Consider the following 25,331-nt stretch of genomic DNA (forward strand, 5'->3'; position numbering starts at 1 on the left):
TTTACTCTAACTTAATTTCAAACCTATAAAATGAGCAATTGTGAGGTCAAATAATTTGCTTAAATATACTTTCTGATATGCTCAGATGTGGCATTTTAGAATTCCAAGTGATTTTGCTCCTGGTGTTTTAAACCCGACCACTACCTATCAGTTCTGATAGCAGTCCACCAAATGGCTTGGCAACTACAGAATGGCAGACCCAAAGCGAAGTTTCACTGGACATTGGACTCCTAGCACATGGGTAGTCAGAGGGCCTAGGGAAATATATGAATTTGGTCTCAAGATATCAGGTGGAGAAATGCAGGTCTTTAAATTAGTGTACTGATGTGGAATGATTCTAAGGAGATGAACTTAAAGGGAAGGAGGATCGTTATTAAGATACTGATTCATATTCATTTAGGAACCTGTACAAAGTTTGCCCTTAAAAGTGAGCTAACAGGGGCTAGGGATTTAGCTCAGCGGCATAAGCGCCTGCCTTGCAAGCAGGCAGTCCTGAGTTCGATCCCTGGTACCGATAAAAATGAAAAAGACCCCCCCCCCCAAAAAGTGAGCTAACATTTATCCAAAGTATATTTATTATTTAAATGCTATGTATGGGCAGACATGGCATTGGTTTGAATCTTTTTTTCAATATAAAAAAATCAGACAAATTGTACTCATGGTGAAGCAAGTAAAGGGAAGCTATATAAAAGAGAAAAAAATGATTACATTGTAGTTAATTTTCAAGAGTAATGAAACTCAGATATTACATGATTATAATAAGAGCTATCCAGAATATGCAGATGTTTACAGACAGAAATAGGTTAGTGGTTGCATCAGGTTGAGGAACCCCTGATAAACAAAGGATGGTATAAACTCTAAAGGCAGGAGATGTCTCTTGCGGGTGATGGAAATATTCTACATCCAATTTGTGGTGATGCTTATGGTTGTTACTATACAAGAAGCACTGGACTGTATGCTTCTATGGTTTAGTGGTAAATTTCATTGTAGATTAAGCATTTGCCAATTAAGTATGTGTAAAACAAATCACACATAGACCATTTTAAAGCATGATAGACCTTAAAACATGAGACTTGGTATGAGCTCTAGTTGCCCACAGGAGCAAATCATTGCAATGAAAACATCTATTTGTAAGCAACCTCATCATTTGATAATCAGAAAGCAAATGTTTAAGTAATTTACATAATAATATGAAAGGTACTTACAACTTGTGTTTTACTGTTTATGTGGCTTTATTTTTAATTTTGAAAATTGGATAGGGTTTGGGGTTAATGTATATTGCATTACAGTTTTGTCGTGTATAATGTAGACAAACTCCAGAATAGAATTTTTTCACAGCATGTCTAATTTTCATAAGTGGATTAATGATATTGGATGGTACACATAATTTGTCTACATCTCTGTAACTTTGTATCCTATGGTAATTATTCCCTGATATTGCTCTGTTCCATATGAAATGTGAACTTTTTGGTGAATTTAATTCTTTATTATGATAATCTTGAATCGTAATTTAAATAACCTGCTTATTATAGTGTGAATGTGTGTGTTATGGGGTTGGGGAGAGTTTTACCCAAACTGTTTTTTGTTGTTTCTAATGAAATAGGATGAAAATGGCAACTGTTTCACTGTCATTTCAATGACACTTTTATGTCAAACGAACAAACTCAGATAACGTGATGGAAGTTGATGCCACTGCTTTCTTTCTTATATTCCTTTTTTAAAAAATAATTGAGTTTACTCATACAATTTAGATATATACGATGATCACATTCATCCTAGGGGATTTGTATCTGTACCTGATTTACATTTATTGATCTTTGATTTTCCCCTCCCATTTCCCTTCCCTCTTTTTAACCCCTTTTCTCCTCATTTGCAAGGCTTTGCTTCCATTTCATCCTATTTTTCTCATTTTCTTTCCCCCTCATTCCCTTTCTTTCTTTCCCATCCTCATTCTTTGCTTTGCACACTCCGGGCTGCCTTAGAGTCTACCAGTGCTGAGATGTTGGGCAGGTGTTCTGAGGATCTAGTTGTGAGCATTCAGATCATAGCTGTACTGGTTCTAAACAGGCTGCAACCTTTGTTGTTTAGAGGTAGTTCATAAATCTGTAATGTGTTTAGAAAAACCCAGTGAGCTATGTTGACCAAAATGATTTTGGTTTCTGGATTTCTGATGACTTCATGTGGCATTTAAAACTGTTGAGATAACTGAAAATAAATTGACCATGATATGATCCAATTGCATAATTCTTAAACAGATAAAAATGTATAAAGTACAAATAAAAGGATAATTGATTTTTAGCAAAGATTTGTTTTTATAGGTAAATGACATTCAAAACAAGTCATTGTGTTAACTTGTATCAAAAAATTCAGTGTGTACAAATACAGGGACTTTTCCCTCAAATCTCATCTGATATTATTAATAAACCATATACAATGGTGATAGTTTCTTCACTTTTCCCTGAAAAATGCTAGTAATCATGTGAAAGGAAATAAATACTATTAGATTAAAAAGATAGTTTAAGAATAAAATATTTTAAAATACCATTTTAGTAATGGAATTTTCAAGCATAAGGGATTCACATATGACATAGTAAAATATTAATTTATATGCTGGAATATGGAAAGTAAATATTGCAAAACCAGAAATGCATGTAAAATATTTTGTCTTGTTCACCAATTCTGCTTTTATTCTGTTTTTCTTTTCCTAACAAATGGGATAACTGTCCGTCTGGTTCATTAAACAAATGCCCACCATTGATTTCGATTGTAATTGTTCTTAATTATTTAACATCTTATTAGCAAGCTCACTTGGCTTTACCTGTAAAACATATCCAAAGCTTCCCCACCTTCGCAATTTCATTGCTTTTATACTGGACATCATTTTGTATGCGAATTTCTGTAGTAGTTTTTAAATGGTTTTCTTCTTTTTTGTTTTCAATTTTTAGATTTTTATTCTTATCAGTGCATGTTTGCAGCACATGAAGTTTGTGAGTCCTGTGGAGTTGCTGATTGTACATAGAACATCTAATTCCTTTTTTCTTCCTTTTTGCCCTCCCGCTCCCCGCACCTTCCATCTCTGGATCTCCTTCCCACTTGAGAATGAGCTCTCTCTCTCTACTTGCTATTATCTTTTACTTCGCTCTTTATTTAGGATATGAGTTTCTCATATAAGAGAAACCAGGCAACATTTAATTTGTATCTGATTTATTTCACTTAACATTATGGTCTTAAAAGTGCATCCATTTTTCTACAAATAACTCAGGTTTATCTTTCGTTATGTTAGGGTAGTGCTCCATGTGTAAAAGCACCTTCTTGTATTCCACATTAAATCTGTTCTTTTCCTGGTAAAATCGCATAGCATGTAACTTTCCTACTTAAATGGATCCTGATCTCCAGTGAAATCTCAACTCTCTTGTGTCGCCTACAACTCTTCCTAGATCTGACCCTTGCAGTCTTGATCTGAATAACCCTAATACCACTTTCATCTTGATTGTTGGGTTCCACATGGCTTTTTCTTCATTCTTAGGAGGCTGGAAGTGCTGCCGCCTTCTGTGTTTAAAGCAGCTACTCTTTTCATGGGATATTCATTCTCCTGCTTTTCTTACCCGTTATTTCTTCTTGTCTTTCTGACATAAAATTAAAATTTCTTTTTAAAAGTCTTTTCTGTTCACCCAATCTAATCACTAGACTCTCTCTGTAAAATTTTACCTTGACTAATATTCATCAGAGCCCTCAGCACTATTTGATGCTTTCTTGTTTATGAGTTTATTATGTTTTTACCCACTAGAAATTTCATGAGACCTGAAACTATGCCTTTCTTCACAACTAGAAAAATGTCTTACACACAGCAAATATTGAAATAGATATGTTTTCTGTATATATTATAGTTATCTAATTACAATATATAACAAGAGAATTTTTTTGTTAAAGTAGAACTGATAATATGCTCTAAAACCAGATGATTCGCAAATCAAAAGAAGGAAAAACTGTACAAAAAGAAAACTAAGAAGTGAAAGGAGTTCGAATAATAAATTCTGGTTGCTTTTATTCTTAAGTAAGAATTGTATTTACTAGCTACTAAGAATATGTATGAATGATAAGAGATAGATAAATTAATAAACTAATAAGTGAATCAAATTATTTTACATAATTAGGTGCTACTTAGTTCTTTGCTGAGATCCTATATAATTTTAAATGGCAGCTATTGAGGGAAATTAGTATCTATTATCTTAATAAAATACTGAAATTGAAATCTGAGACCTGAATTTGGATAAATGCTCATGTATTTTCAGATACAGTAAGAACATTTTTTCTAAAAATAACTTAAAAGAGTCACTAAAGCATCCATCTGAGTTACAGTTAAAACGAAATAAAAATAAATAGGTTAGGGATTAAAACAGAGGTAAAGGAGCTCTAATAAGACTGTAGGTTGCAATTATGAACCCAAATATCTATTTTTAAATTAGCTATACTCTGAAGGTTTTGTTCAGGTTTGGACACTTTATTTTTGCTTTGAAGTTTATATCACCAGGACTTACCATAAACTGAGCCTTTTAGACTATGACTTTGTAAATATTCCTTAAAGGGATTTCTTTAAAAATAGTATAACCTCCTCTGGCAATCGTTGAAACTGTAGCTTCACAATATCTTTTGTTCTCTGCATATTTTAAATGAATCTTTAAAAGATAGGAAAGTTGAGGTGAAAATAAAGAAACATTTATCCCCATTATTCACATTCTAGATGTTAACTCAATTTCAATGGAAGGATGCATTTTGTGAGGCAAGTCCCAACTTAGAGTCACAGAGTAGACACCGAATATAGACACTTAATAAAAGGTTATTTAATGTTCCATTATTATGTATTAAAATTGTATTAAAGAATGTTTCATGGTTTTACTGATAGCCTTTTATAATCTTTTAGTAAGAAGAAGAATAAAAGAAAGAAAACCAAACAAAAATCTTCCCAGTGTATGTGAACACTATATCATTTATAGGGCAGGAGCATGTGTTAGGTACAACATGTTTCCTTGCAATGAAGTTTCTCTTTCTAAGCATGAGGATTGGAGGCCCTTTTATAACATATTTGGAATATAATTCATTGGCAGACATGATAGAAATTCATAGCTCTATTATTTTGCTTGAAGACAGTTTAATGGGCAAGTTGTTTTTTTCTTTTTTCTTTTTGTTAGAAACATTAAAAATAAGCTAGCAACATTTTTATATGGGGAGTTTATATTTGTGTTTATATATTTTGCTTACTAGTTATAATTTATTAATTTTTGAAGGTAAGAAACAAGAAGAATTGGTAATTTTGTGGTCAGTGTTTGAGGGTCCCCAATCAATAAAGGATTTAATCAAGGATTTTTGAGTATGCATACAGGCACCTGATTTCCCATTCTCCTCTCTTCTTTCACCCTAGATATGTAGTTAGAATCCACTTTAATATCTTATTTTTACAGTGTTAGGACTAGTGCTTCAATAAATGGCCAAGTAATTGTTATTTCTAAGGTGACAATTTAAATAGCTAATTGTTGTAAAAACTAAAAAGATACTATAGAGTGTTTAAAAGGGTTGTGTATGTTATTTTCTCATACAACTCAGCAAGTTTGTTTCCACAGTGGTGTCAACCAGTGTTTAGGAAATATGCATCCCTGTATTTCTAGACAGTTCCCCCAGAAGTTTGGGTCAGCGATGCAATACCAAGTGAGCCCTTGTCACTTTTTTGCTTTCTATTTGCACCATGACATGACAGTTTGCATTATTTTATGTCAGTGCCCTTCATATCTTAAGGTGATACCATTGATAATATTTCTTGCCTGGTATATATGGACAGGTGACCTTTACCCTGTTTCACTGAAACTATATTTATTGTCAGTTCCCTCATTCAGGTATATAAATACCATTGGGGACCTTTGTTACTGAACAATTTTTGCTGATCATTGGTCACACAAAATCACAGAAAAACTATATATATATATATATAGTTTATATATATAATTTATATATATAGTTTATGTATATATAGTTTATATATATATATATAGTTTTATAGTTTCTCTATATATTATGTTTCTAACAAATAGAAAATCACCAGTGTACTTTGCAAATTTGAGCTTGTGTATGCATGGAGTTTGTGGCTGTTATTCTTGTCTTGTTTCTAATGTAGAAGTATCGTAGAAATTATCATCAATACAAAGGTGTTATCCACACAGACTTTGTAATGGCCCTGAAAGTTTGCTTTGCAGTCTCCTAGTCTAACATAGTCACTGCTTTAGCCAATAATTTTCTCAGCAGGATCTAATAAAGACTGTTGGTGCTATTGACAGGATTAAGATATAGGAAAGGCAATGTAAAAGGCCATAAGAAAAACAAACAGGAAGATTCTTCAGACGAAGGAGTAAAATAGAAGAACAAATAAATTAGATTTTAAAAAGATGCATGTCAAATATATCAATGACTTTCATTAATGCTTTCAGTTTTCTTTGCAGATCTTTTATCTCATCAAGCCAGTTTATTCATAGGTATGTTCCTTGTGTATTATTTTACAAATGAATGCCTCTTCTCTGCCTCAATCTTGTAGTGGGACTTTTGAGCCTCTTTGTTACATACAAACTTCCTATGAATAAAAGTAAAACATGCATTAATAACCATGACATGAGCAGATTTCCTTCATCCAGACCCTTCCACCGTGCCCTGCTGTGTTTAAGCCTGCCGACCATGGACTGAAACTTCTGAATCTGTGAGCCAAAATAAATCTCCCCTCTTTGTAACTGCAAGTGTTAGTATTTTTTCACTAATAAGAAAATGGCTAAGGGAAAATTCTTTAATGGGAGCAATGTAAATAGTTTAGCAGGAAGAATAGAGGTATCATATATTTTTGATTTGAAAAATTCAAAGAAGTCAAAGAAAAGGACTATGGTCATACAGAGAACTAATACCCTCAATATTTTATACTCTAAAATTGAACAAAATCATGAAATGGTGTTTGGGCAGTGAGCTGAAGGAGTGTGGTTGTGACTGTGACGGTAGCATTGGTGGATATCGAGGTTAAGGTACTGATGCCAAGAGTCCAGTACAGAAATAGTAATAAATCAGAAAGTCATGATAGTTACAGTCATGAAGGTAAAGGGTGATAGGACAAACATGCAATAACAACTTAATCTCTGTTGAAAGAAAGGCTGTTCCCTTTATTCATCAGGTTAAAAAGAGAACTCATGAACAGACAGACAACTTTGTAAATTTGGTCATAGAAAGAAGAGAGCGTTTCCAACGTTGGTTCCTCTTTCAACAAAAAGGGAGAAATACCATCTCCAAACAAAATATGCATATGGAGAATGTTCTTCTGTGTTCTGCTTTTTAATTTCCAAGGAGCATTGAAGGTTACAGAGTACTGTATTTTCCTCATTACTAAATCATGTGGCTCTTTGAACACTATTCTGCTGATGGAATTAAAGAGATAAATGTCTTGTTTTGCATACCAAATATAAAGAGAAAATAACTAACATGTATCTTACTCTTCATCAGATCCTGTTTTCATACTCATAGAGTACACTTTACTGGCATTTTATATTTTATTAACTCATTTAAAGCTGTAAGAACTTTGTAAATTAGATATTATTCTATATGTTATTGGAAACTGAAGCCCAGAGAATTATCTTACTTCCTTATACCACATAGTGCTACAATTAGGCTTTAAACCCAATCAAGTGGACTCCAAATTCATGGCTTTTACCTATTTCAAGTAATATGGCTCATAGCTAACAGATTTATTTGTCCATTTGTCTACTCATCTGTCGAACAAATATACGCATTAAGCATGCATTCTTTTTTCAGCTGCATTGCCCCACAGAGAATATTCTGTGTGAAGTACCAGGCTGAGACCAGCAAGGTAGGATCAACCAGGTTCTAAGTGTAACGGAACTTAGTACCTACTTAGTAGTATAGCTAAGAACTGTGGCATAGATTATAAGCGGAATGTGAAGTATATAGAGAATTTGGTAGAGAAGTAACTAGTGTAACTCCTAAAATCAGTTCCTGTTTAATAAAAAAATGACATTGGAAAAGATTTTCAGAATTGATAGAATTTAAACAGATAAGGAAACATGCTGAACAAAACATTAAACAAGCTGTGCAAAGGCCCAGTGATGGGATGATATGGTGGATGTATAAGGAGAAAAATGAAATTCTTTTCTAATAATACATTACCTTAAAAGTAGAAAGTGTCAGCCATCTTTTGAATAATGAACCATGAAAGTTTTGTTTGAGTATAAGGTACAATACAATTAGAACTATATTTTAATAAGATGAATGGTACAGCACTTACTAATTTCTTCAGGCAAAGGTTCTAGAAGTCAAGAAGGAAATTATAAGACTTTTGAAAGTCCTAGTGAGATGGTTGTCAGTTGGCATAAAGGTTTCCAGTGTCTTACTTTGGATCTAAATGTTTGATGCTTATTTCTGACAGTTTGTCTTTGTAACCAAATGGATTGGATTTTTCCTCTAAACTTCCTTTCCTGTTTTGTGGCAGGCTTTACTTACTTTTCTAACATGCATACTACTTTGGCCTTTAGTAAATTCTTGTCTATTTCCTTTCTAGTGCTGGTTTACACCACGATTCCATGAACCACAAACATATGCTTTGGTGTTTGGACACATAAAGACAATATGTGAATTTTCTGTAAGAAAAGATAAAATAATTACAGACTAGAGTTGGCAGGGAGGTAATTTTGCTAGGTAAAAAAGGGAAATATTTTTCCTACAATTAATGAGTGTATCTTTTATATCTGTTTTTGCTTACAAATCCTGATTTTATAAGTAGATTTGTCAAAATAAATATATAAATAACAATATTATTTAAGTTATTGTATAAGTAATGGTGGCTATGGTAAGAAAAGGAACCCAAAATATTCCTGGTCTCAAACAAAATTGAGCACACACAAAAAATTATACACTGTGATTCTGTTCCTATTTTACTGGGAAATGGGCACACAAAATCACAGAGGAGGGTGAGAGATTTAGTTTTTTTTCTTCTTATTTTTTGGTTGCTTCTTTTATTTATCTTCTTTTTATTAGTACATGTTCGCAGTGCATAATGACTGCATTCATTGTGGGGCATTTATACATAGACATAGCACATTTTAACTCATTTTTGTCCTCTACCACTCCCATCTTTCCTTTCTTCCTCCAACTCTTATTCCTATCTCTATTTGCAAAAGCTCTATTTCCTATTTTCCTTCAATTCTCTCTTTCTCTCTCTCTCTCTCTCTCTCTCTCTCTCTCTCTCTCTCTCCCTCTCTCTCTCTTTCTCTCTCAGTCTCTCTCTCCCCCCTCCTTAGTTTCTTCACCTATCCAGAATAAAACATTGTGATGGCACATACCATTTTTTCCCCAAAGTTAAGAAAAATAATGTAAATTGATTATAAATATAATGTCCTTGGTGTTACTAGACTGTTGAATCAAATGTAACCTGAAGCTGCCATCATGTCTTGACCCCTTACATAACAAGTAAACCTGACTTCTACAGAAATAAACTTAATGACTAATTTGAGGAGAGTGTTTTTGTAACATGTGGCTAAACCACATTTCTAATCAGAGCAATTGGGTTTCACTCAATCCCTGGCAGTCAGTTGGATCAGACTATGTCCAAGTAAGGCAAAAATTGAATCAAGCTTAAGCATCACTTCTGCTTTCTGTGTATAAATATTTATTACCAGAGTTTTGCAGCAGAATTCTTGAACTTTTACTGGTTGCAGATGCTGCTCATTCATGAGTTGTTTTTTGCTGACTTAAATGCTGCCCAGTTGAATTTGTCTAAGGATTTTATTTTAGCAAATTATATGAAAAATATTGATAAGTACTATGTATAAGAGAAGACACTATCATTGAATCAGTGCAAGTTAAATAATTATCAGAGAGAGTTCAGGAAATGTAGAAATGCATTTTAATGCATTTATGTGTTTATGTGCATATTGTTTGTGCATAAACAATTCTAATACTCATTTTCCTCTGCAAAATCTCAAGTTGCAAAAGAACGTGGGGAAAATGGTGTTGAGTAAAGTAAGTAACAGGTTCTTGTCGGTTTTATTAATATAGCTTTCAAAACAATTTGCGCAGAAAATAAACTAAGCTCGTATTTCATGTGTATCTGCTGTCATGTGTAGGTCACGAATCTACAGATGAAACTGAGGATGAAGAATTGCGTAGCAGTCTTAGTATATCATCTTTCAAACCACCCATATCTGCTTCGGACCCACTGACGTATGCTGAAGCATTGAAAGAGAAGCAAGAAGGTCATTTGCCTGCCCTCACACAACGTTTTTATGTCCCTCATCCAAGCCCACTAATCAAAAAGGATGCTGTATCAGAGAACAAGACAAGAAAGATACTTCCTACACAGGGACCTGGTATGAAACTTCAAATGCTTAATGATATTGACAAGTATTACACAGAACAAAAGAAGCAGGAATTCCATATGGAAAAGTTAGCAGCTGTAGGCACGGCGAAAGATGGCAGAAGAAAAATTATTCTAGCTGCTGATAAAAATTTAAATGAGAAAAAATATATGGAAAAGAAGCTATTTGAAAGACAGAAGGAGACCATTCAGAAAAGTTTACAGCAACTTTTACAGGAAAGATTAAACTACCTTGCAAGAGTTAAAGAGAGGAGAACTCTCTTCCTAGAACAAAAGAAGCAAAAGGCCACAGAGCATCTATTAATTCAAACCTTAAGTAATGAGCGCACCCTTTTGCTCAAAGGAATGCTTAAAATCGACAGATTGAACAAGAATGAAGCAGTCCTAAGAAAGAAAAAATTGGCTGTTCAGGAAAGACTTCAAGCAGAGAAATATAAAACGGTTTTACTGAAGCATATGAAGGAAATTAGGTAAGTAGAGTTTATCTAGAATAGAGGTCTCTAAGTCAGTTACATGTGAATATTGCATACTAAATGCTGCATTTTAACAAATGACATTTTTCTTATAGCATGATACAGTCTACCTGGATAATGTAAAGAAGCTGGAGAAATAACGCACATTCATCGATGTTTAGACAATAAAATAATGTTTTCCTCCTCCCCTTCTTAATCACATTGCTCAAAAACAAGCTTAATTCAGTTGTTCTTGTCCTAAACAACATTATCACTAATCTTTTGACCAGTGTCAGAAACCTGTGTCCTCACAACTCATTCTTCCTGTGTCAAAATCTAATGTCTTTTCCTATCATGTTACTCCCAGAAGGAATGTTTCCAGTAAGTCCTCATTCAGTGCTATCGCTTCTCTTCCATTTTGAACGCTCTAATGTAAGAACCCACATTCTCCTTCCAGGTGAGATTCCTATCTCTGTTCTCCATTCTTCATGGCACGTCTGTTTGCTAACCTATGAACCTTAACTGTTTTCAGAGAAAGCTCCGATTGTATCATTTCCCATTTAAGTATGTTGATAGCTCTCAATTCCCAAAAGAATGAAGTTTAATCTCTGAGTGACATTTCAAGAAAATATGCTCTCCTCTAATATCACCTCACTCGAAATTTTCCACTGCAGCCTCTGCCCTTTTCACCTAACAGTGCTCTACTCTGGAGAAAATAAATTAGTCTTCACTATCCAACTTTCAGCTTTCTTATCTGTATGTTTGCTGATGCATTTCCCTCAAATATGTGCTCTGCTCTGTCATTGTATCTCTATGGCAATACCAACACAAATCTCTATGGTGTTATGCAGATCGGAATGTTTTAGAGTGTTCAAATTACTAAGTAGTGATTAAATGTGACGGGAAAGTCTTTCCTTCCATGAAAGAAACCCATCACAAGTGACCAGTACTTGTCTGTGTGCAGCTATGTTTCATGCTCTTATTCCCCACCATTTCTAATCTAAGAATTGTCAGTAAAAAGCATATATCAGAGTTACTTAGCTTGTGTAGTCCTTTATAAAATAATTTGGTCCCTCTTTCCACTTCTGGACCTACAACTGCGCTTAATTAGCAAATTCAATAAATATTTATCAAATAAAGTATAAATTACAATTGTTAATAGTTAGGTATAAACTTAATTTAAACCATACTATAACCTCTAAGAATCTGAATGCTTTTGCTTGTTTATTCTCAACATATTAGCTACTAGAATGGGACACTGCATGTTTTTCCAAAGTTTGCATGTTGAAAATTGTGTGTATGTGTGGGAGTGCTGGGGATCAAACTCAGGGCCTTGTGCATATTAAACAAGCAACTTTACCACTGAGCTGCATCTCTAGCTAGGATTATTAAGTGAATTATATAAAAACATAATTAACCAACCTATGAAATAAGTGTCACTAGCAATTGGAACAGTTATCTATGTTGACACAAATGCTTATTTCATGGCAATAAACTTGTTGATGATTTATATTTCTTTCTTCTACTGTTAATTCATCCTTTTTACCAAGGAGACCTTATTTTCAGTTCACAGAGTTCTTTATCCAAGTAGTAATTCACTTTCAGCTCCTAAAGATTCATATCACAGGTAATATGGGGATGTAATGTGGCCCAAGAAACTGAAAATCAGAGTGGGACATAAGGTATAAGGCAGTAAGACTACCAGAGTTCAATAATCATGCAAGCAATAATACAAAAACCATCAAGAGAGAATTAAAATTTCTTATGGATAATAAGTATGAGTGATAGGAAGCTGGAAAGGAAAATATTGCGTTCCTTGTTTATTGCAAGGTTCATGGTTGAGACTCCTTTAAAATGAGGCAGCTTCACTAGAGAAAAAACATCACAACTTATTTAGTCAGAAGTTTAATAAAGAACCGGATGTTTGGGGAATAGTATTTTTATGCCTAGAATCTTAATAAAGAATAGACAGTTGAATAGAAACATGACTGGACAAGAAGGCTGCATGACCTAAATGGTGCCCAGGCTGGGCAGAACTTAGCAAGTTGACATTCTTTGTGACCTTTTTGTGCAATATTCCTTCCCTCCAGTTACACAACAGGACATCTGTCACTGTCTTTAGAAGGGAGGGGACAGGAGAACTTCAGAGAAATCTTTGTGTTTCTATAGTTTTCTATTTCCTTCAATTTGAAAAACTCAATATGCCAAGGCACTGTATTTTTGGGTAGGGTTTCCTGCATGGATCAAGACTTCCACAAAGGTGACTCAACTAAGTATCCTAGTGTTAAGTCACTTCAGTTCTGCTCTGCCTTCCAGTAAAAAGATAAATAACATTCTTGCGCCTTTAAGAATTCACAGTCCAGTGGAGATCTAAGCAAGCAGGCAGGCACTATCAGTTCCAGAGGCCTGGTGGCCTGGCGTAAGTGCCCCATGCACTTTCCCCCAAGTCCATCTACTTTGGGACCCTCACTTGGTCCTGCCAGAAAACCTCACAGCTTTGGGGTGCACTGGAGCAGTGTGGTGGGTCCAGGACCTCCCCGCTCCCCGCTGTACTTGGCAGACTTTGTAGTGCTAAGCAAGCAGGTGGCACCATTGGTTCCAGAGGTTGGGCCTGAGCCAGCCTGCTCCACCCCCAGTGACCCTCTATCAATCCAGTGAACTGGGTGCCAGAGTCCCAGGAGGTGAGGGAATAGAAGAGCATTTCCAACAGACCCTTGGGAAGCCTTAGAATAACACCCAAAACACATGAGACATAGAAATATAGGAAAATGACAAAACAAAAGACCAAATTACAATCTCAAACCCCCAGTCCATCAAAAGAAACCTTAGGAGCAATGCACATAGAAGAAAATATATGTCTTACACCTGAAATATCGGACATAATAGCAACTGAAATAAAGAAGCAACTCCGGGAAGCTTTAAAGGAATTCAAACTAGAAATAATCTCCCAGGTAAAAGAAGACATGATAAAAAGAAATGAAAGAGATGCTGAATATATCTAAAGAAGAAACAGTTAAAAAATTGGAGGAACTAAACAAAAAGATAGAATCCCTAGATGAGCAATATAAGAAACAAACACAATACATAAAGCAGATGTACAGAGATATACAGGAAAGCAAAAATTCCACTGAAAGCTGTAAAAACCGCCTCAATGAAAGTGAAAATAGAATTTCAGACCTTGAAGACAGGATTGCAGCTAGTGAACAGGAAAGGTAAGATCTTTTAAAAATAACAAGGAATCAGGAAATAACAATTCAACAACTGCAAGATGACACAAAGAAAAACAACATAAGATTGATAAGGATTAATGAAAAAGAAGGGGACAACATAAAGGATGTCAGGATATTTAGAGAAGTAATAGCTGAAAATTCCCAAACATGAGATTGAAAACCGACCTCAGGATCAGTGAAGCATATAGAACTCCAAATAGTCATAACCAAAATAAAACTACACCCAGACATATAATAATCATCATACCAGAAATCCAACATAAGAATAGAATATTAAAAGCTGTCAGAGAGAAAAGATACATCACTTATAAAGGAAAACCTATCAGAATCACAGCAGACTTTTCAGCACAAACAATAAAGTCAAGAAGAGCATGGAGTAAAGTACTCCAGATCCTAAAGGAAAATGATTTCCAACCTAGACTGATGTAGCCTGAAAAACTGTTCTTCAAAATCGATGATGAAATAAGATACCTCCATGACAAAGAACAGCTGAAGAATTTCATGATCACCAAGTTGACCCTGCAAAAAATATGGAAAGACAGTTTACACTTAGGAAAAGACCACTAGGCAAAGCAGACAGTTAAACAGAACAGAAAGATAAAGATGCAACAGCAGAAAAATAACATGTCAACAATAAACCAACATATAACAGTTATAACCATTAATGTAAATGTTGTCAATGTGCCAATTAAAAGAAACAGACTGGCAGAATGGATCAAGAAACAGAATCCAACCATATACTGTCTACAAGAAACTCATCTAACCCAAAGGGATACTCAAAGACTGAAAGCCTAAGGATGGAAAACAATACTTCATGCAACAGGAACCAAAAAACAAACAAACAAACAAACAAACAAACAAACAAACAGGAGTAGCCATTCTGTTTGCAGACAACGTGAACTTTAAACCAATAATGATCAGAAGAGATAAAAAAGGTCACTACATACTTGTTAGGAGAAAACTGCAAGATGAAGAGATAACTATCTTAAATATATATGCACCAAATTCCAGAGCACCCAGTTATATAAAACAAGAATTAACAGAAATGAAAAATCAAATTATCAGTAACATAATTGTAACAAGGGACCTTAACACACCATTGACACCAGAGGGACAAATCAACTAGACAGAAAATCAGCAAAGAAAGAACTAAATCACACCTGTGAAAAAATGGACTTGATAGACATATACAGAGTGTTCCATCCAACAACATCAGAATACACGTTCTTCTCAGCAGTACATGGGCCATTCTCTAAAATAGACCATATATTAGCTCACAGGATATATTTAAATAAATGCAAAAGAGTTGAAATTATTCCTTGCATGTTATCAGATACTAGTGCTTTGAAATTAGAAATTAATGATAAAAGATACTGCAAAATTCCCACAAACACATGGAAACTGAGTAATACACTCTTGAGTAATCAGTGGGTCACAGGAGAAATTAAAGAAGAAATCAAACAATACCTACAAGAAGATGAAAATACAAATACAACTTACCGGTATCTGTGGGACGCAATGAAAGCCATCCTCAGAGGAAAATTTATGGCACTGAGTTCCCACATCAGGAAAACAGTATGAATACAAGTAAATAACCTGATGTGACACATAAAACATCTAGAAGAAGAGCAAGTCAAACCCAAAGCCAAAAGAAGAGGCGAAATTATAAAAATCAGAGCAAAAATCAATGCAATAGAGACTAAGGAAACAATTCAAAGAATCAATGAATGAAAGAGTTGATTCTTTTAAAGAATAAATAAAATTGATAAGCCCCTAGCCAACCTTATTTTAAAAAGGGAAGAAAAAGCTCAAATTCATGCAATAAGAAATGAAAAAGGCGAAATCACTACAGACTCTATAAAAATACGGAAGATCATCAACACCCATTTTGAAAACCTCTACTCTCAAAGGTTTGATAACACAGAAGAATTAGACAGATTCCAAGAAACATATGAAGTACCAAAACTAGATCAAGAAAATGTGAAACTGCTGAATAACCCAATTTCTATTAATGAAATTGAAAATGTAATTAAGTCCTTACCTCCAAAGAAGAGCTCATACCCAAGTGAATCCACTGCAGAATTCTACAAGAAATACAAAGAAGACTTAATGCTGACACTCCTCAAACTCCTGAAACTGAAAGGGAAGTAATCATTCCTAAGTCATTGCTGAAGCAAATATTACTCTAGTACCAAAACCTGAGAAGGACCCAACTAAAAAACAGAAATATAGACCAATCTCCCTAATGAACACAGATGCAAAAATCCTCAATAAAATATTGGCAAAAGGATGCAGCAAATCATCAAGATGATTATACACCTTTACCAGTTGGGATTCATCCCAGGAATGCAGGGATGGTTCAACATATGTAAATCAATAAATGTAATCCACCACATCAATAAAACCAAAAGTACGAATCACACTATCATTTCTATAGATGCAGAAAAAGCTTTTGATAAGGTCCAACATTCATTCATGATAAGAACGTTACAGAAAATTGGAATAGATGGTCTTTACCTCAATATATAAAAGGCCATCTGTGACAAACCAACAGCCAGTATCATACTAAATGTTCAAAAATTGAAGGCCTTTACTTTAAAATCAGGCACAAGACAAGGATGTCCTTTATCACCACTCCTATTTAATATAGTACTGGAAGTACTAGCCAGAGCAATTAGACAAGAGAGACAAATAAAAGGGGTAAAAATAGGAAAAGGAGAAGTTAAATTATCATTGTTTGCAGATGACATGATACTCTACATAGAAGACCCCCTAAACTCCATTGAAAGACTCTTAGATACAATAAATAAATTCAGTAATGTAGCTGGATCCAAAATCAAATACTCAAAAATCGATAGCATTCCTATACACTAAAAACAAAATCACAGAGAGAAATAATAAAAGCCACACCTTTCACACTAGCAACCTAAAAAAATGAAATATTTAGGAATTATTCTCACGAAATAAGTGAAAGTACTGTGCAGTGAAAATTTTAATACACTGAAAAAAGAAATTGAAGATGATCTCAGAAAATGGAAAGACATCCCTTGCTCATGGATAGGAAGAATAAATATTGTGAAAATGGCCATTCTCCCAAAACTGTTCTACAGATTTAATGCCATCCCAATAAAAATACCATCACCATACCTCATAGATCTTCCACTCCTAAAATTCATCTGGAGGGAGAAGAGACCTAGAATAGCAAAAACAGTTCTAAGCAACAAAGGAAAGGCAGGAGGCATCACAATCCCTGACTTGAAGTTATACTACAAAGCAACCATAGTAAAATCCACATGGTACTGGAATCAAAACAGAGCTGAAGATCAATGGAATAGATTAGAAGAAACAACCACAACTACAAGCACACTCAATCACTTTATCTTCAATAAAGGAGCAAAACAGGTTCATTGGAAGAATGACAGTCTCTTTAATAAATAGTGTTGGAAAAACTGGCTCTCCATATGCCAAAATCTAAAACTAGACCCATGCCTATAACCATGTACTAAACTAAAATCTAAATGGATCAAAGATCTGAATATTAAAACAGAAACACTAAATCTATTGGAAGACAAGTTGGATAAAAACTTTGAAGACTTAGGGGTAGGAAGAGAATTCATGAACATGACGCAAACTGCACAGGAAATACTTCCCAGAATCAATATCTGGGATCACCTCTTATTAAAAAGTTTCTGCATGTCAAAAGAAATCTCCAGCATAGTGAAAAGAAAACCCACAAACTAGGAAAAAATCTTAGTGAACTGTCCTTCAGACAAAGGACTTCTTTCTAAAACATAAAGAATTAAAAAAAATCAGACCCCAAAATTCAAAGATCCAATCCACAAATGGGCATCTGAGATGAATACACACTTCTCAGATGAAGAAATACAAATGGCAAATGCATGCATGAAACAATGTTCATCATCGTTACTCATAAAAAAATGCAAATTAAAATCACACTGAGATTCCATCTCACTCCTGAAAGAATGGCCAGGATCAAGAAACCATCAACAACAAATGCTGGAGAGACTGTGAGGAAAAAGGAACTCTCGTGCACTGTTGGTGCGAGTGTAGACCGGTGCAGCATTGTGGAGGTCAGTCTGGAGACTTCCCAAAAAGCTGGAATTGGAAGTCCCATTTGTTCTAGCTATCCCACTTCTAGGCATATCCCCAGAAGAATTGAAAGCATCATACCACAGTGATATACGTGCACCTATGTTTACAGCAGCACAATTTGTAATCGCCAGATCTTGGAAACAACCTAAGTGTCCATCAACTGAAGAATGGTTAAAAAAGTTGTGGTATTTTTATACAATGGAGTACTACTCAGCTATACAGAATGATCACATTGAGATATTTATAAATAAATGGGCACAGGTTGAGACCATACTTGTAAGTGAAATAAATCAAACTCCCATGTATGAATACCAAATAGTTTCCCTAGTGTAAGAAATGATAAGAATACATAAAAGTATGTGGTAATCATGATTCCCCATTATGTGGCTTTAAAGCCTTATAAAGTTTTCACTCATTAATTGGAATGGTTTTATTCTGGGCTGTTTGATATTATTGTCTATAATGTTATGAACAGCTATTTTGAAGAGAAGAAAACATAATAGCTAGTGTTGATTTAATATCATCTTGTTTTTGTTATGTTGTTATGTCCTCTTTTATCTCAATCTCCCCCATTTAAAAAATATTTATTTTTTTAATTAAGTGAAAAATTTTAAAAAATTAGCAGGATATATTATAGTAACTTTTTTGATTTCCTGTTAACTTGATTTGAAGCCTTGTGTTGCTCCCCACCCTCTTGTTTTGAGTGATTTACTCTGTTCTGTTATGTTTGATAGTATCAAATTTGAGAGTATAGGCAGCTACTTTGAACGCAATAAGATTCACTATGACGCCCGTCTGGTTTGACTAGTATCTTCTTTTGAAGTCCTGTAATGTCTCCAATGTTTATGTTTTATTGGTCTTGTTCTGTACTGTTTTGTTCAATTTTATTTTACCTAACGATATAGGCAATTCTTTTTAAGGTAGCAAGAAGCGTTATGGTAACCATTGTTGATAACCTTGTATTCTGTTTTTACATCATGTACTATGTATGTCCATCCTTTGTTTTGACTGACTGCTTTGTTTTGTCATATTTGGTTTTATTCTCTTCCAAAGAAAGTAATAAGAACTATGGGAGTAATAAAACCCAAATTGTGTAAATGTTTTTGTAAAAAAAGAGAGGAAAATAAAGTGCTCGAAAGGACACAACTGCAAGTGTGTTTAGGTGTGTAAGATAGATGACCATATTACTAAGTTTTTGTTGGATCATTGAACACAACTGTTTGCAGTATCACTGTTTGAATGTCCACTTTGTATGCTTTAATCCTGTAACTTGAACAATTATTTCTAAGATGACAATATGTAACCTATTAACTAGTGATTTCTTACTGTTTTTTTTTTCAAATTCTGTACTACTTGTACCCTTATACTGTTTTGATTTTTTTCCTTTAAATAAAAATTTTTAAAAAAGAATTCACAGTCCAGTGGCAAATATAAGTATACATTTGAGCTCACCAAAAGCAAAAGAAAAAGTACAACTAACTTTATATTTGGGGAAAGTAAAGATGGTGAGAGACCACTACAGGTAGGGGGAACAGCATGAGCATGTTTGGAAAGTTTAGGATAGGTAAAGTGTGAGGAGGAAAATGAGATGATAAATATTTTTGTAGCGGAAGCGTTATACAGGAGAGTAGTTAAAAGCATATTTCCTTGAGAATCATGAACTTCACTAGAAAAAGTCACTAAGTCTCAATGGACAGTCTCATGGCAAAGACTACTAGGAATCCTATAGAAAGACACGGTGAACTTCAAAGATGTGGTTTACCATGAAACCTTCAAGACATAGGTCAGAAAATAATCCCCAGGACAAACTTTGGACCATCTGTCTCAGACAAATGCAAAATGCTGAAGACTGTTGGATTTAAACTAAACTTAGTGAAATAGAAGCTCAAAGAAAATTGACTCAAATATTTCAGTCTATATGCTGTTAACTTAAATTAGAGTAGCTATCAAGGAATATTTTAGGAAATTAAAATATGTGGCTCACACAAATATAACACTTGCACACCCAAAATTTCTATTTGCTCCAGTAATAGAAAATAAAATAAAATGTTACAATTAGTCCAAGTGGGAATTTGGAGTATGAATATATGAATATGTAGAAAATAAAGAATACCAAAATAAATTCACAAGTATAATCAGAGCTAGTCAATATCAAATGGAAAATAATGCATTCATTGGACAAAATATGCTTATATTTTTATTTTCAAAGAATCACATTATTCACAGTTTGTTCAATTTACAGAGTAGTAAACTAGCTCAAAGAGATTGAAGGGCACTGACAGCTTTGAATTGTATGCTAGACAGAACCCCAAGCAATTTCTTTTTACCCTTTCAAAATCTTTCACACATGTTTTCATATTTTGAAGCTAATCAACAACGATTTTATACCAGTGGTACTTTAAGTGGCTTACCTATCTATCTAATCATTAAATATATATATATATATATATATATATATATATATATATATATATGGCAATGTACATACATAGTTTTGGGATTTGTATTAGAATACTTACAGACCTTTATAGCCACTTATTTCTTTAGAAAGTTAATTATGATCAGCAAATATAATACAAAAGTATTTTGGAAGTTTTTTTGTATATTTTTTGATAAGGCTGGAGACTGAATTTGGAGTCTTGCACATGCTAAGCAACTACTGTACACCTGAACATTTCTCCCAGCTCTTTTTGTGTTTTTTGTTTGTTTGTTTGTTTAACAGAACGTCTCAGTAGGGTTGCCCATCCTGGCCTTGAGTTGCTTTGCTCCTGTGTCAAACTTTTGTTACAGACTTGTGTTGACGTGCTCAACTAGGAAAATTTTAAATAAGAAAACATTTGCCTTCCCTAGATATAAGCAATATTTTCTTAAGAATGAAAAATATATTAGTTTGCCACAAATTTAAACTTATTTTTTCTCAGTGCAGACATACATGTATATGTAACTTTTGTAAATAATTTTGTATATTTTATTAAAAATATATTTTGGAAGAGGCAATGAAAGCTAGCCTAGTGTATCAAAATGCAAGTCTAGTTTAGAAGAATGTTATAGAAATAATGCAATCAGTTTAGTTTTTATGACAGTAAATTGACCAGCAATAATAAGAATTGATGGTAATGTTAATTTTATGAACTATAACTGTCCCTGTTCCTCCAGTCACTTCTGCGTGTCTCCATTATTTGCAAGAGCAATTTCCGACTTTCCCCAACTATGTAGAGCTTCCTTTGCAAACTCACATGTGGCCTGTCCTTAGCATACCACTTCGTTTCCCGAAGGAATTCTAGGCCTCCAATTTTGAATGCACTAAATTCATAGTATCAATTTCTATAAAATTCTTTAAAATCATGGATTTTTATCCTACCTTCTCTTCTATGTAGAAGAGATTAGGTTTCCATTGTTAAAAGTGAATATTCTCTCTACGTATGCTCTTAATAATCCTTAAAATCAAACAATAGAAGACTCCTGTATTATTTCATATAATGACTCCCAAGAAGGGGGATAGCATATTCCAATCCCCAGGACTATATGTTGAAATACCACACCTGTGGATGTGCTGGTATAGAGGACTCTGCATATGTTATTAAGAATTTCAGTAAATCCTTATTAAAATCAGGAGATTACTGGATTATCCAGGTGGGCAGTGTGTAATCACATGAGACTTTAAATCCAGAAGCAAAAGAGAAAGCCAGATAGATTCAAAGAGTGAGAAGTATTTGACATTACTTGCTGAAGTGAAAATGGAGGGGGCATATAAATGTATGGGAAGAAAATGAATTTTGAAGACAGAGATCTTGGAGGAGGACTTCAGGCCTACGTGGAGCCAAAGCCGTGGATGAGATGTTGATTTTACTCTTCTGGGAACCGTGCACGTGATTTAGCTGACCATCCCAGCCCAGACTTCTGACTCAGGGCAACCATGAGATACTTTAATGCTGTTGTAAGCAAGCACGCTTATAGTAATCTGTCATACTAGAGAAGAGAAAAGGGAAATTTCAATTTTGTCTTTATTCAAGTTTACTGTGGTTGTTACTAGGTTGCTTTGGTTTGCAGTTGCATTGAATTTTCATATCAAATCACAACTTAATAAATTCAAAACATTTTAATTGAATGAATTCTAAATAGATCTAAGTTAAATAAGTCTAAAATGTAATATATATTTACAACAAAAATAAATGTTAGTTTCTACCAAAATTCTCTTGCCATATAGATGGGCATTATTTTGAATCTAGTTAAAAATTTGGGAAGAATCAAAACTTAATAACATTGACTGTTACAACTATCCTCTAATTTAGGCTTTTTAAATTTCCATCAGTGATATTTTCTTATCTTCAGATATGGGCCTTGGATATCTTTTTTCCTCTTGTTACACTGAATTCTATGTATTTTATCATCCTCTGTTCTTATTCAAAGTATAATATAATTTCATTTTTCTAATCACCTGATGTTGGGAGGTAGAAATATAATTTATTATTATTTCTCACTTTTAAATGCCATTAGGGAATTCTTTACCGTAATGTATAACCTGTATTTGTAAGGATGGTTAATTAAATACACTCTTTAGCCTTAACTAGTACCCTTTATGGTATGCGTATCCTTTTTACTATTAATTCTGGTTTACTACACATTCAAAAATGCCTGCAGCCTTCAGCTCTAGACTCATAATGGCAGTAGCTTCCACTGAATGATCATTAAATGCTAGGCAATCCTCTGTGGTGCCCATCATGATGTCACCTACTCTTCTAAGAACACTGTATTGGGTCAGAACCTATCCATGTGACTTGTACTAACTTGAAACTTACTAACATCTAAAAAGCCCTTTTTCCATATGCAGATACAATCTAAACTACTGGGGATGGGGTTTAACAAGAATTTTGAGGACTCCACCCATCACAGGGTCCTAGAAGCCTGGATTTAGTGAAGCTTACTTAGAAATTCTGTAAATTATAACATAGGCTGTTTGATGCCTTTGGAGATAATTTGTAAGAATTTTTCATTTCAGGCAATCAAATGTTAACAAATATTAGTCAATATGAATATTTTTAATGACATAAAATTCTATAAATGGAGTTCTTCCCTTTTATGACTGTAATGTGTTTTGATGAAATCCAATTGTCATTTCTAATAATTTACTTGTCATTATTTCAATCGCCTAAAACCACCACCTTGCTCTTTTCCCCACAGGGCTCAAAAAATACATGAAAGACACTGTGAAGAAAAGTTTGTCCTTGAGATGATGGCTTTTTATAAAGCCTCTGAAAGACTTGAAGACGCTAAAGCAAAAGTTGCAACTGTGAAAAAAAAAAATCTGGCATCTTAATTCCCAGCAAAATAACAAAACGAACCATTGCCAAGTAACGTCCAGTGGTCATCTTCAATGTTAGCAATTACTTTTAGAAGAAGGACTAGAAATTAATACTCTAAAGGAAATATGCTACATCACAACATGTGTTTGCATATAAATCTTCTAAAATACAAAGGATAAACTATTTCTTATGTTGGTCGTAATTTAAATAAAGTAGAGTTAGTGTCTCCCAGTGGTGACTTAAATATCCAGATTCCTAAGGAACAAGTAAAACTGATTACATTTGTTGCAGGCAATGCTAGTACAGATACTGCTAATATTGTTTTCCATATCTTCTCAGTGAAGGAATTCACTCTGCCACTATTCCTGACTTTTGAGACATCTCATATTTTGAATCTTTTCATCACTATCTTTCATATCTATTTAATTATATTTTCTGTTTGTTTTATTAAAACTATTTCCAACTTTTTCTCAAAATAAAGTTCTAAACATTGCATTAAAGATTCATGTTTTTTAAAAAAATACAGACAATACAAACTATCCAAACATTCTTATTACCTTCCTTGTAGATTGTAAGATTATTTTTATTTTTACTTTTATGTGTTTGCCTTTTTATTACAGATAGAGAAAGAGAAGAGTCAAAGAGAAATAAGAGAAAATCCATATAACTTGTATTTGTGACTCTGAAGTACAAAAAACTGATTTACTTAATACAGTAGAGAATTTGAAGAATTAAAAAATATTAAAAAGATACAGAATTTGTGTTAATTTTCAATAGTTTTTCTACTAGGCAGTATGATCAATATGTGCAGCTAATGTGTACATTTAAAAAATTAATACATAAAAAGCACAGTGCCATTAATTCCCTTCAAAACGCTTTTCATTGTTTTGGACACACTGATCTCATCATTCTTGTCACTTTCTGCAGCAGTTCTGGCAGCCTTCTTTAGGAAGTGTGTTTAGTAAGCGTGACCAAAACTAGGGTGAATATCTGTCAGGTGCCCCCCACCAGAAAAGCAGGCTCAGAAAAATATCTAACATCGTCAGCCTCGTTCACTCAGGATGACACCATGTGACTTCCGGCTCTTCTATAAAGTCACAGTGACCACGAGAACTAAGTACTGGGTCAATTCATGACATTGAAAAAACCAGGATGTTGGAACAAAAGACATGAGGCAGGACTTCCAGAACTACTTCACAAAGCAGTAAGACTTATGCGATGTGATTGAAGCAAGGAGGGTTATTTTGTGGGGAGAGAAATGCCAAAATATTTTTACTGTAATCATTTTTAAAGCTTAAGCATCCACTGAGGTTTTAGTCATGTACTTTTCTATAGTTGTATCATCATTCACTTCATAAAATATAATTAATGCCGTTCAAAAATTGTCTTTAAGGCCAGGCAAGGTGGTGCATGCCTCTAATCCCAGCGATTTGGAGGCTGAGGCAGGAAGATTGCCATGAGTGTGAGGCCAGCCTGGGCTACAGAGTGAGTTCAAGTCCAGCCTGAACTGTATAGTGAGATCCTGCCTCAAAAAGACACAAAAAAGTTCTCTTTAATACTCACCAGTTGTATATGTACACTTTTAATGTTTCTTTTACTTTAAATTTTTTAAAATGTTATTTATGGTAAATTTCTAAAAAGTGAATATTTCACAACATTGATTGTTCATTTGTGATTCTGTGCTGGATTGAAATCAAATGCTTGTGTTATTTTTCTAATTTCCTATAAATAATAGTGTCCATTAAATTCATTGCACTGGCATGCTAATTAGTTGAAACCTGAACAAGTCATATTGGTATTTCTAATTATTCTGCAAAAAAGA

General features: G+C 34.0%; 1 protein-coding gene across 1 annotated transcript in view; it reads left to right on the forward strand.

Annotated features, from left to right (window-relative positions):
• Positions 1-24,030, forward strand: part of Lrriq3 (leucine rich repeats and IQ motif containing 3) — a 146,953-nt gene extending 122,923 nt beyond the window's left edge. The window contains exons 7-8 of the mRNA XM_063258272.1: positions 10,161-10,881; positions 23,388-24,030. Coding sequence (XP_063114342.1) covers positions 10,161-10,881; positions 23,388-23,523 — 857 coding nt within the window. The 3' untranslated portion in view covers positions 23,524-24,030. The remainder of the gene's footprint in view (positions 1-10,160; positions 10,882-23,387) is intronic.
• Positions 24,031-25,331: the final 1,301 nt, after the last annotated feature.

The sequence above is a fragment of the Cavia porcellus genome, unplaced genomic scaffold (assembly GCF_034190915.1).
Source record: "Cavia porcellus strain 051 isolate PalLab524CR breed Dunkin Hartley unplaced genomic scaffold, mCavPor4.1 scaffold_1, whole genome shotgun sequence".
Classification (NCBI taxonomy): Eukaryota; Metazoa; Chordata; class Mammalia; order Rodentia; family Caviidae; genus Cavia; species Cavia porcellus.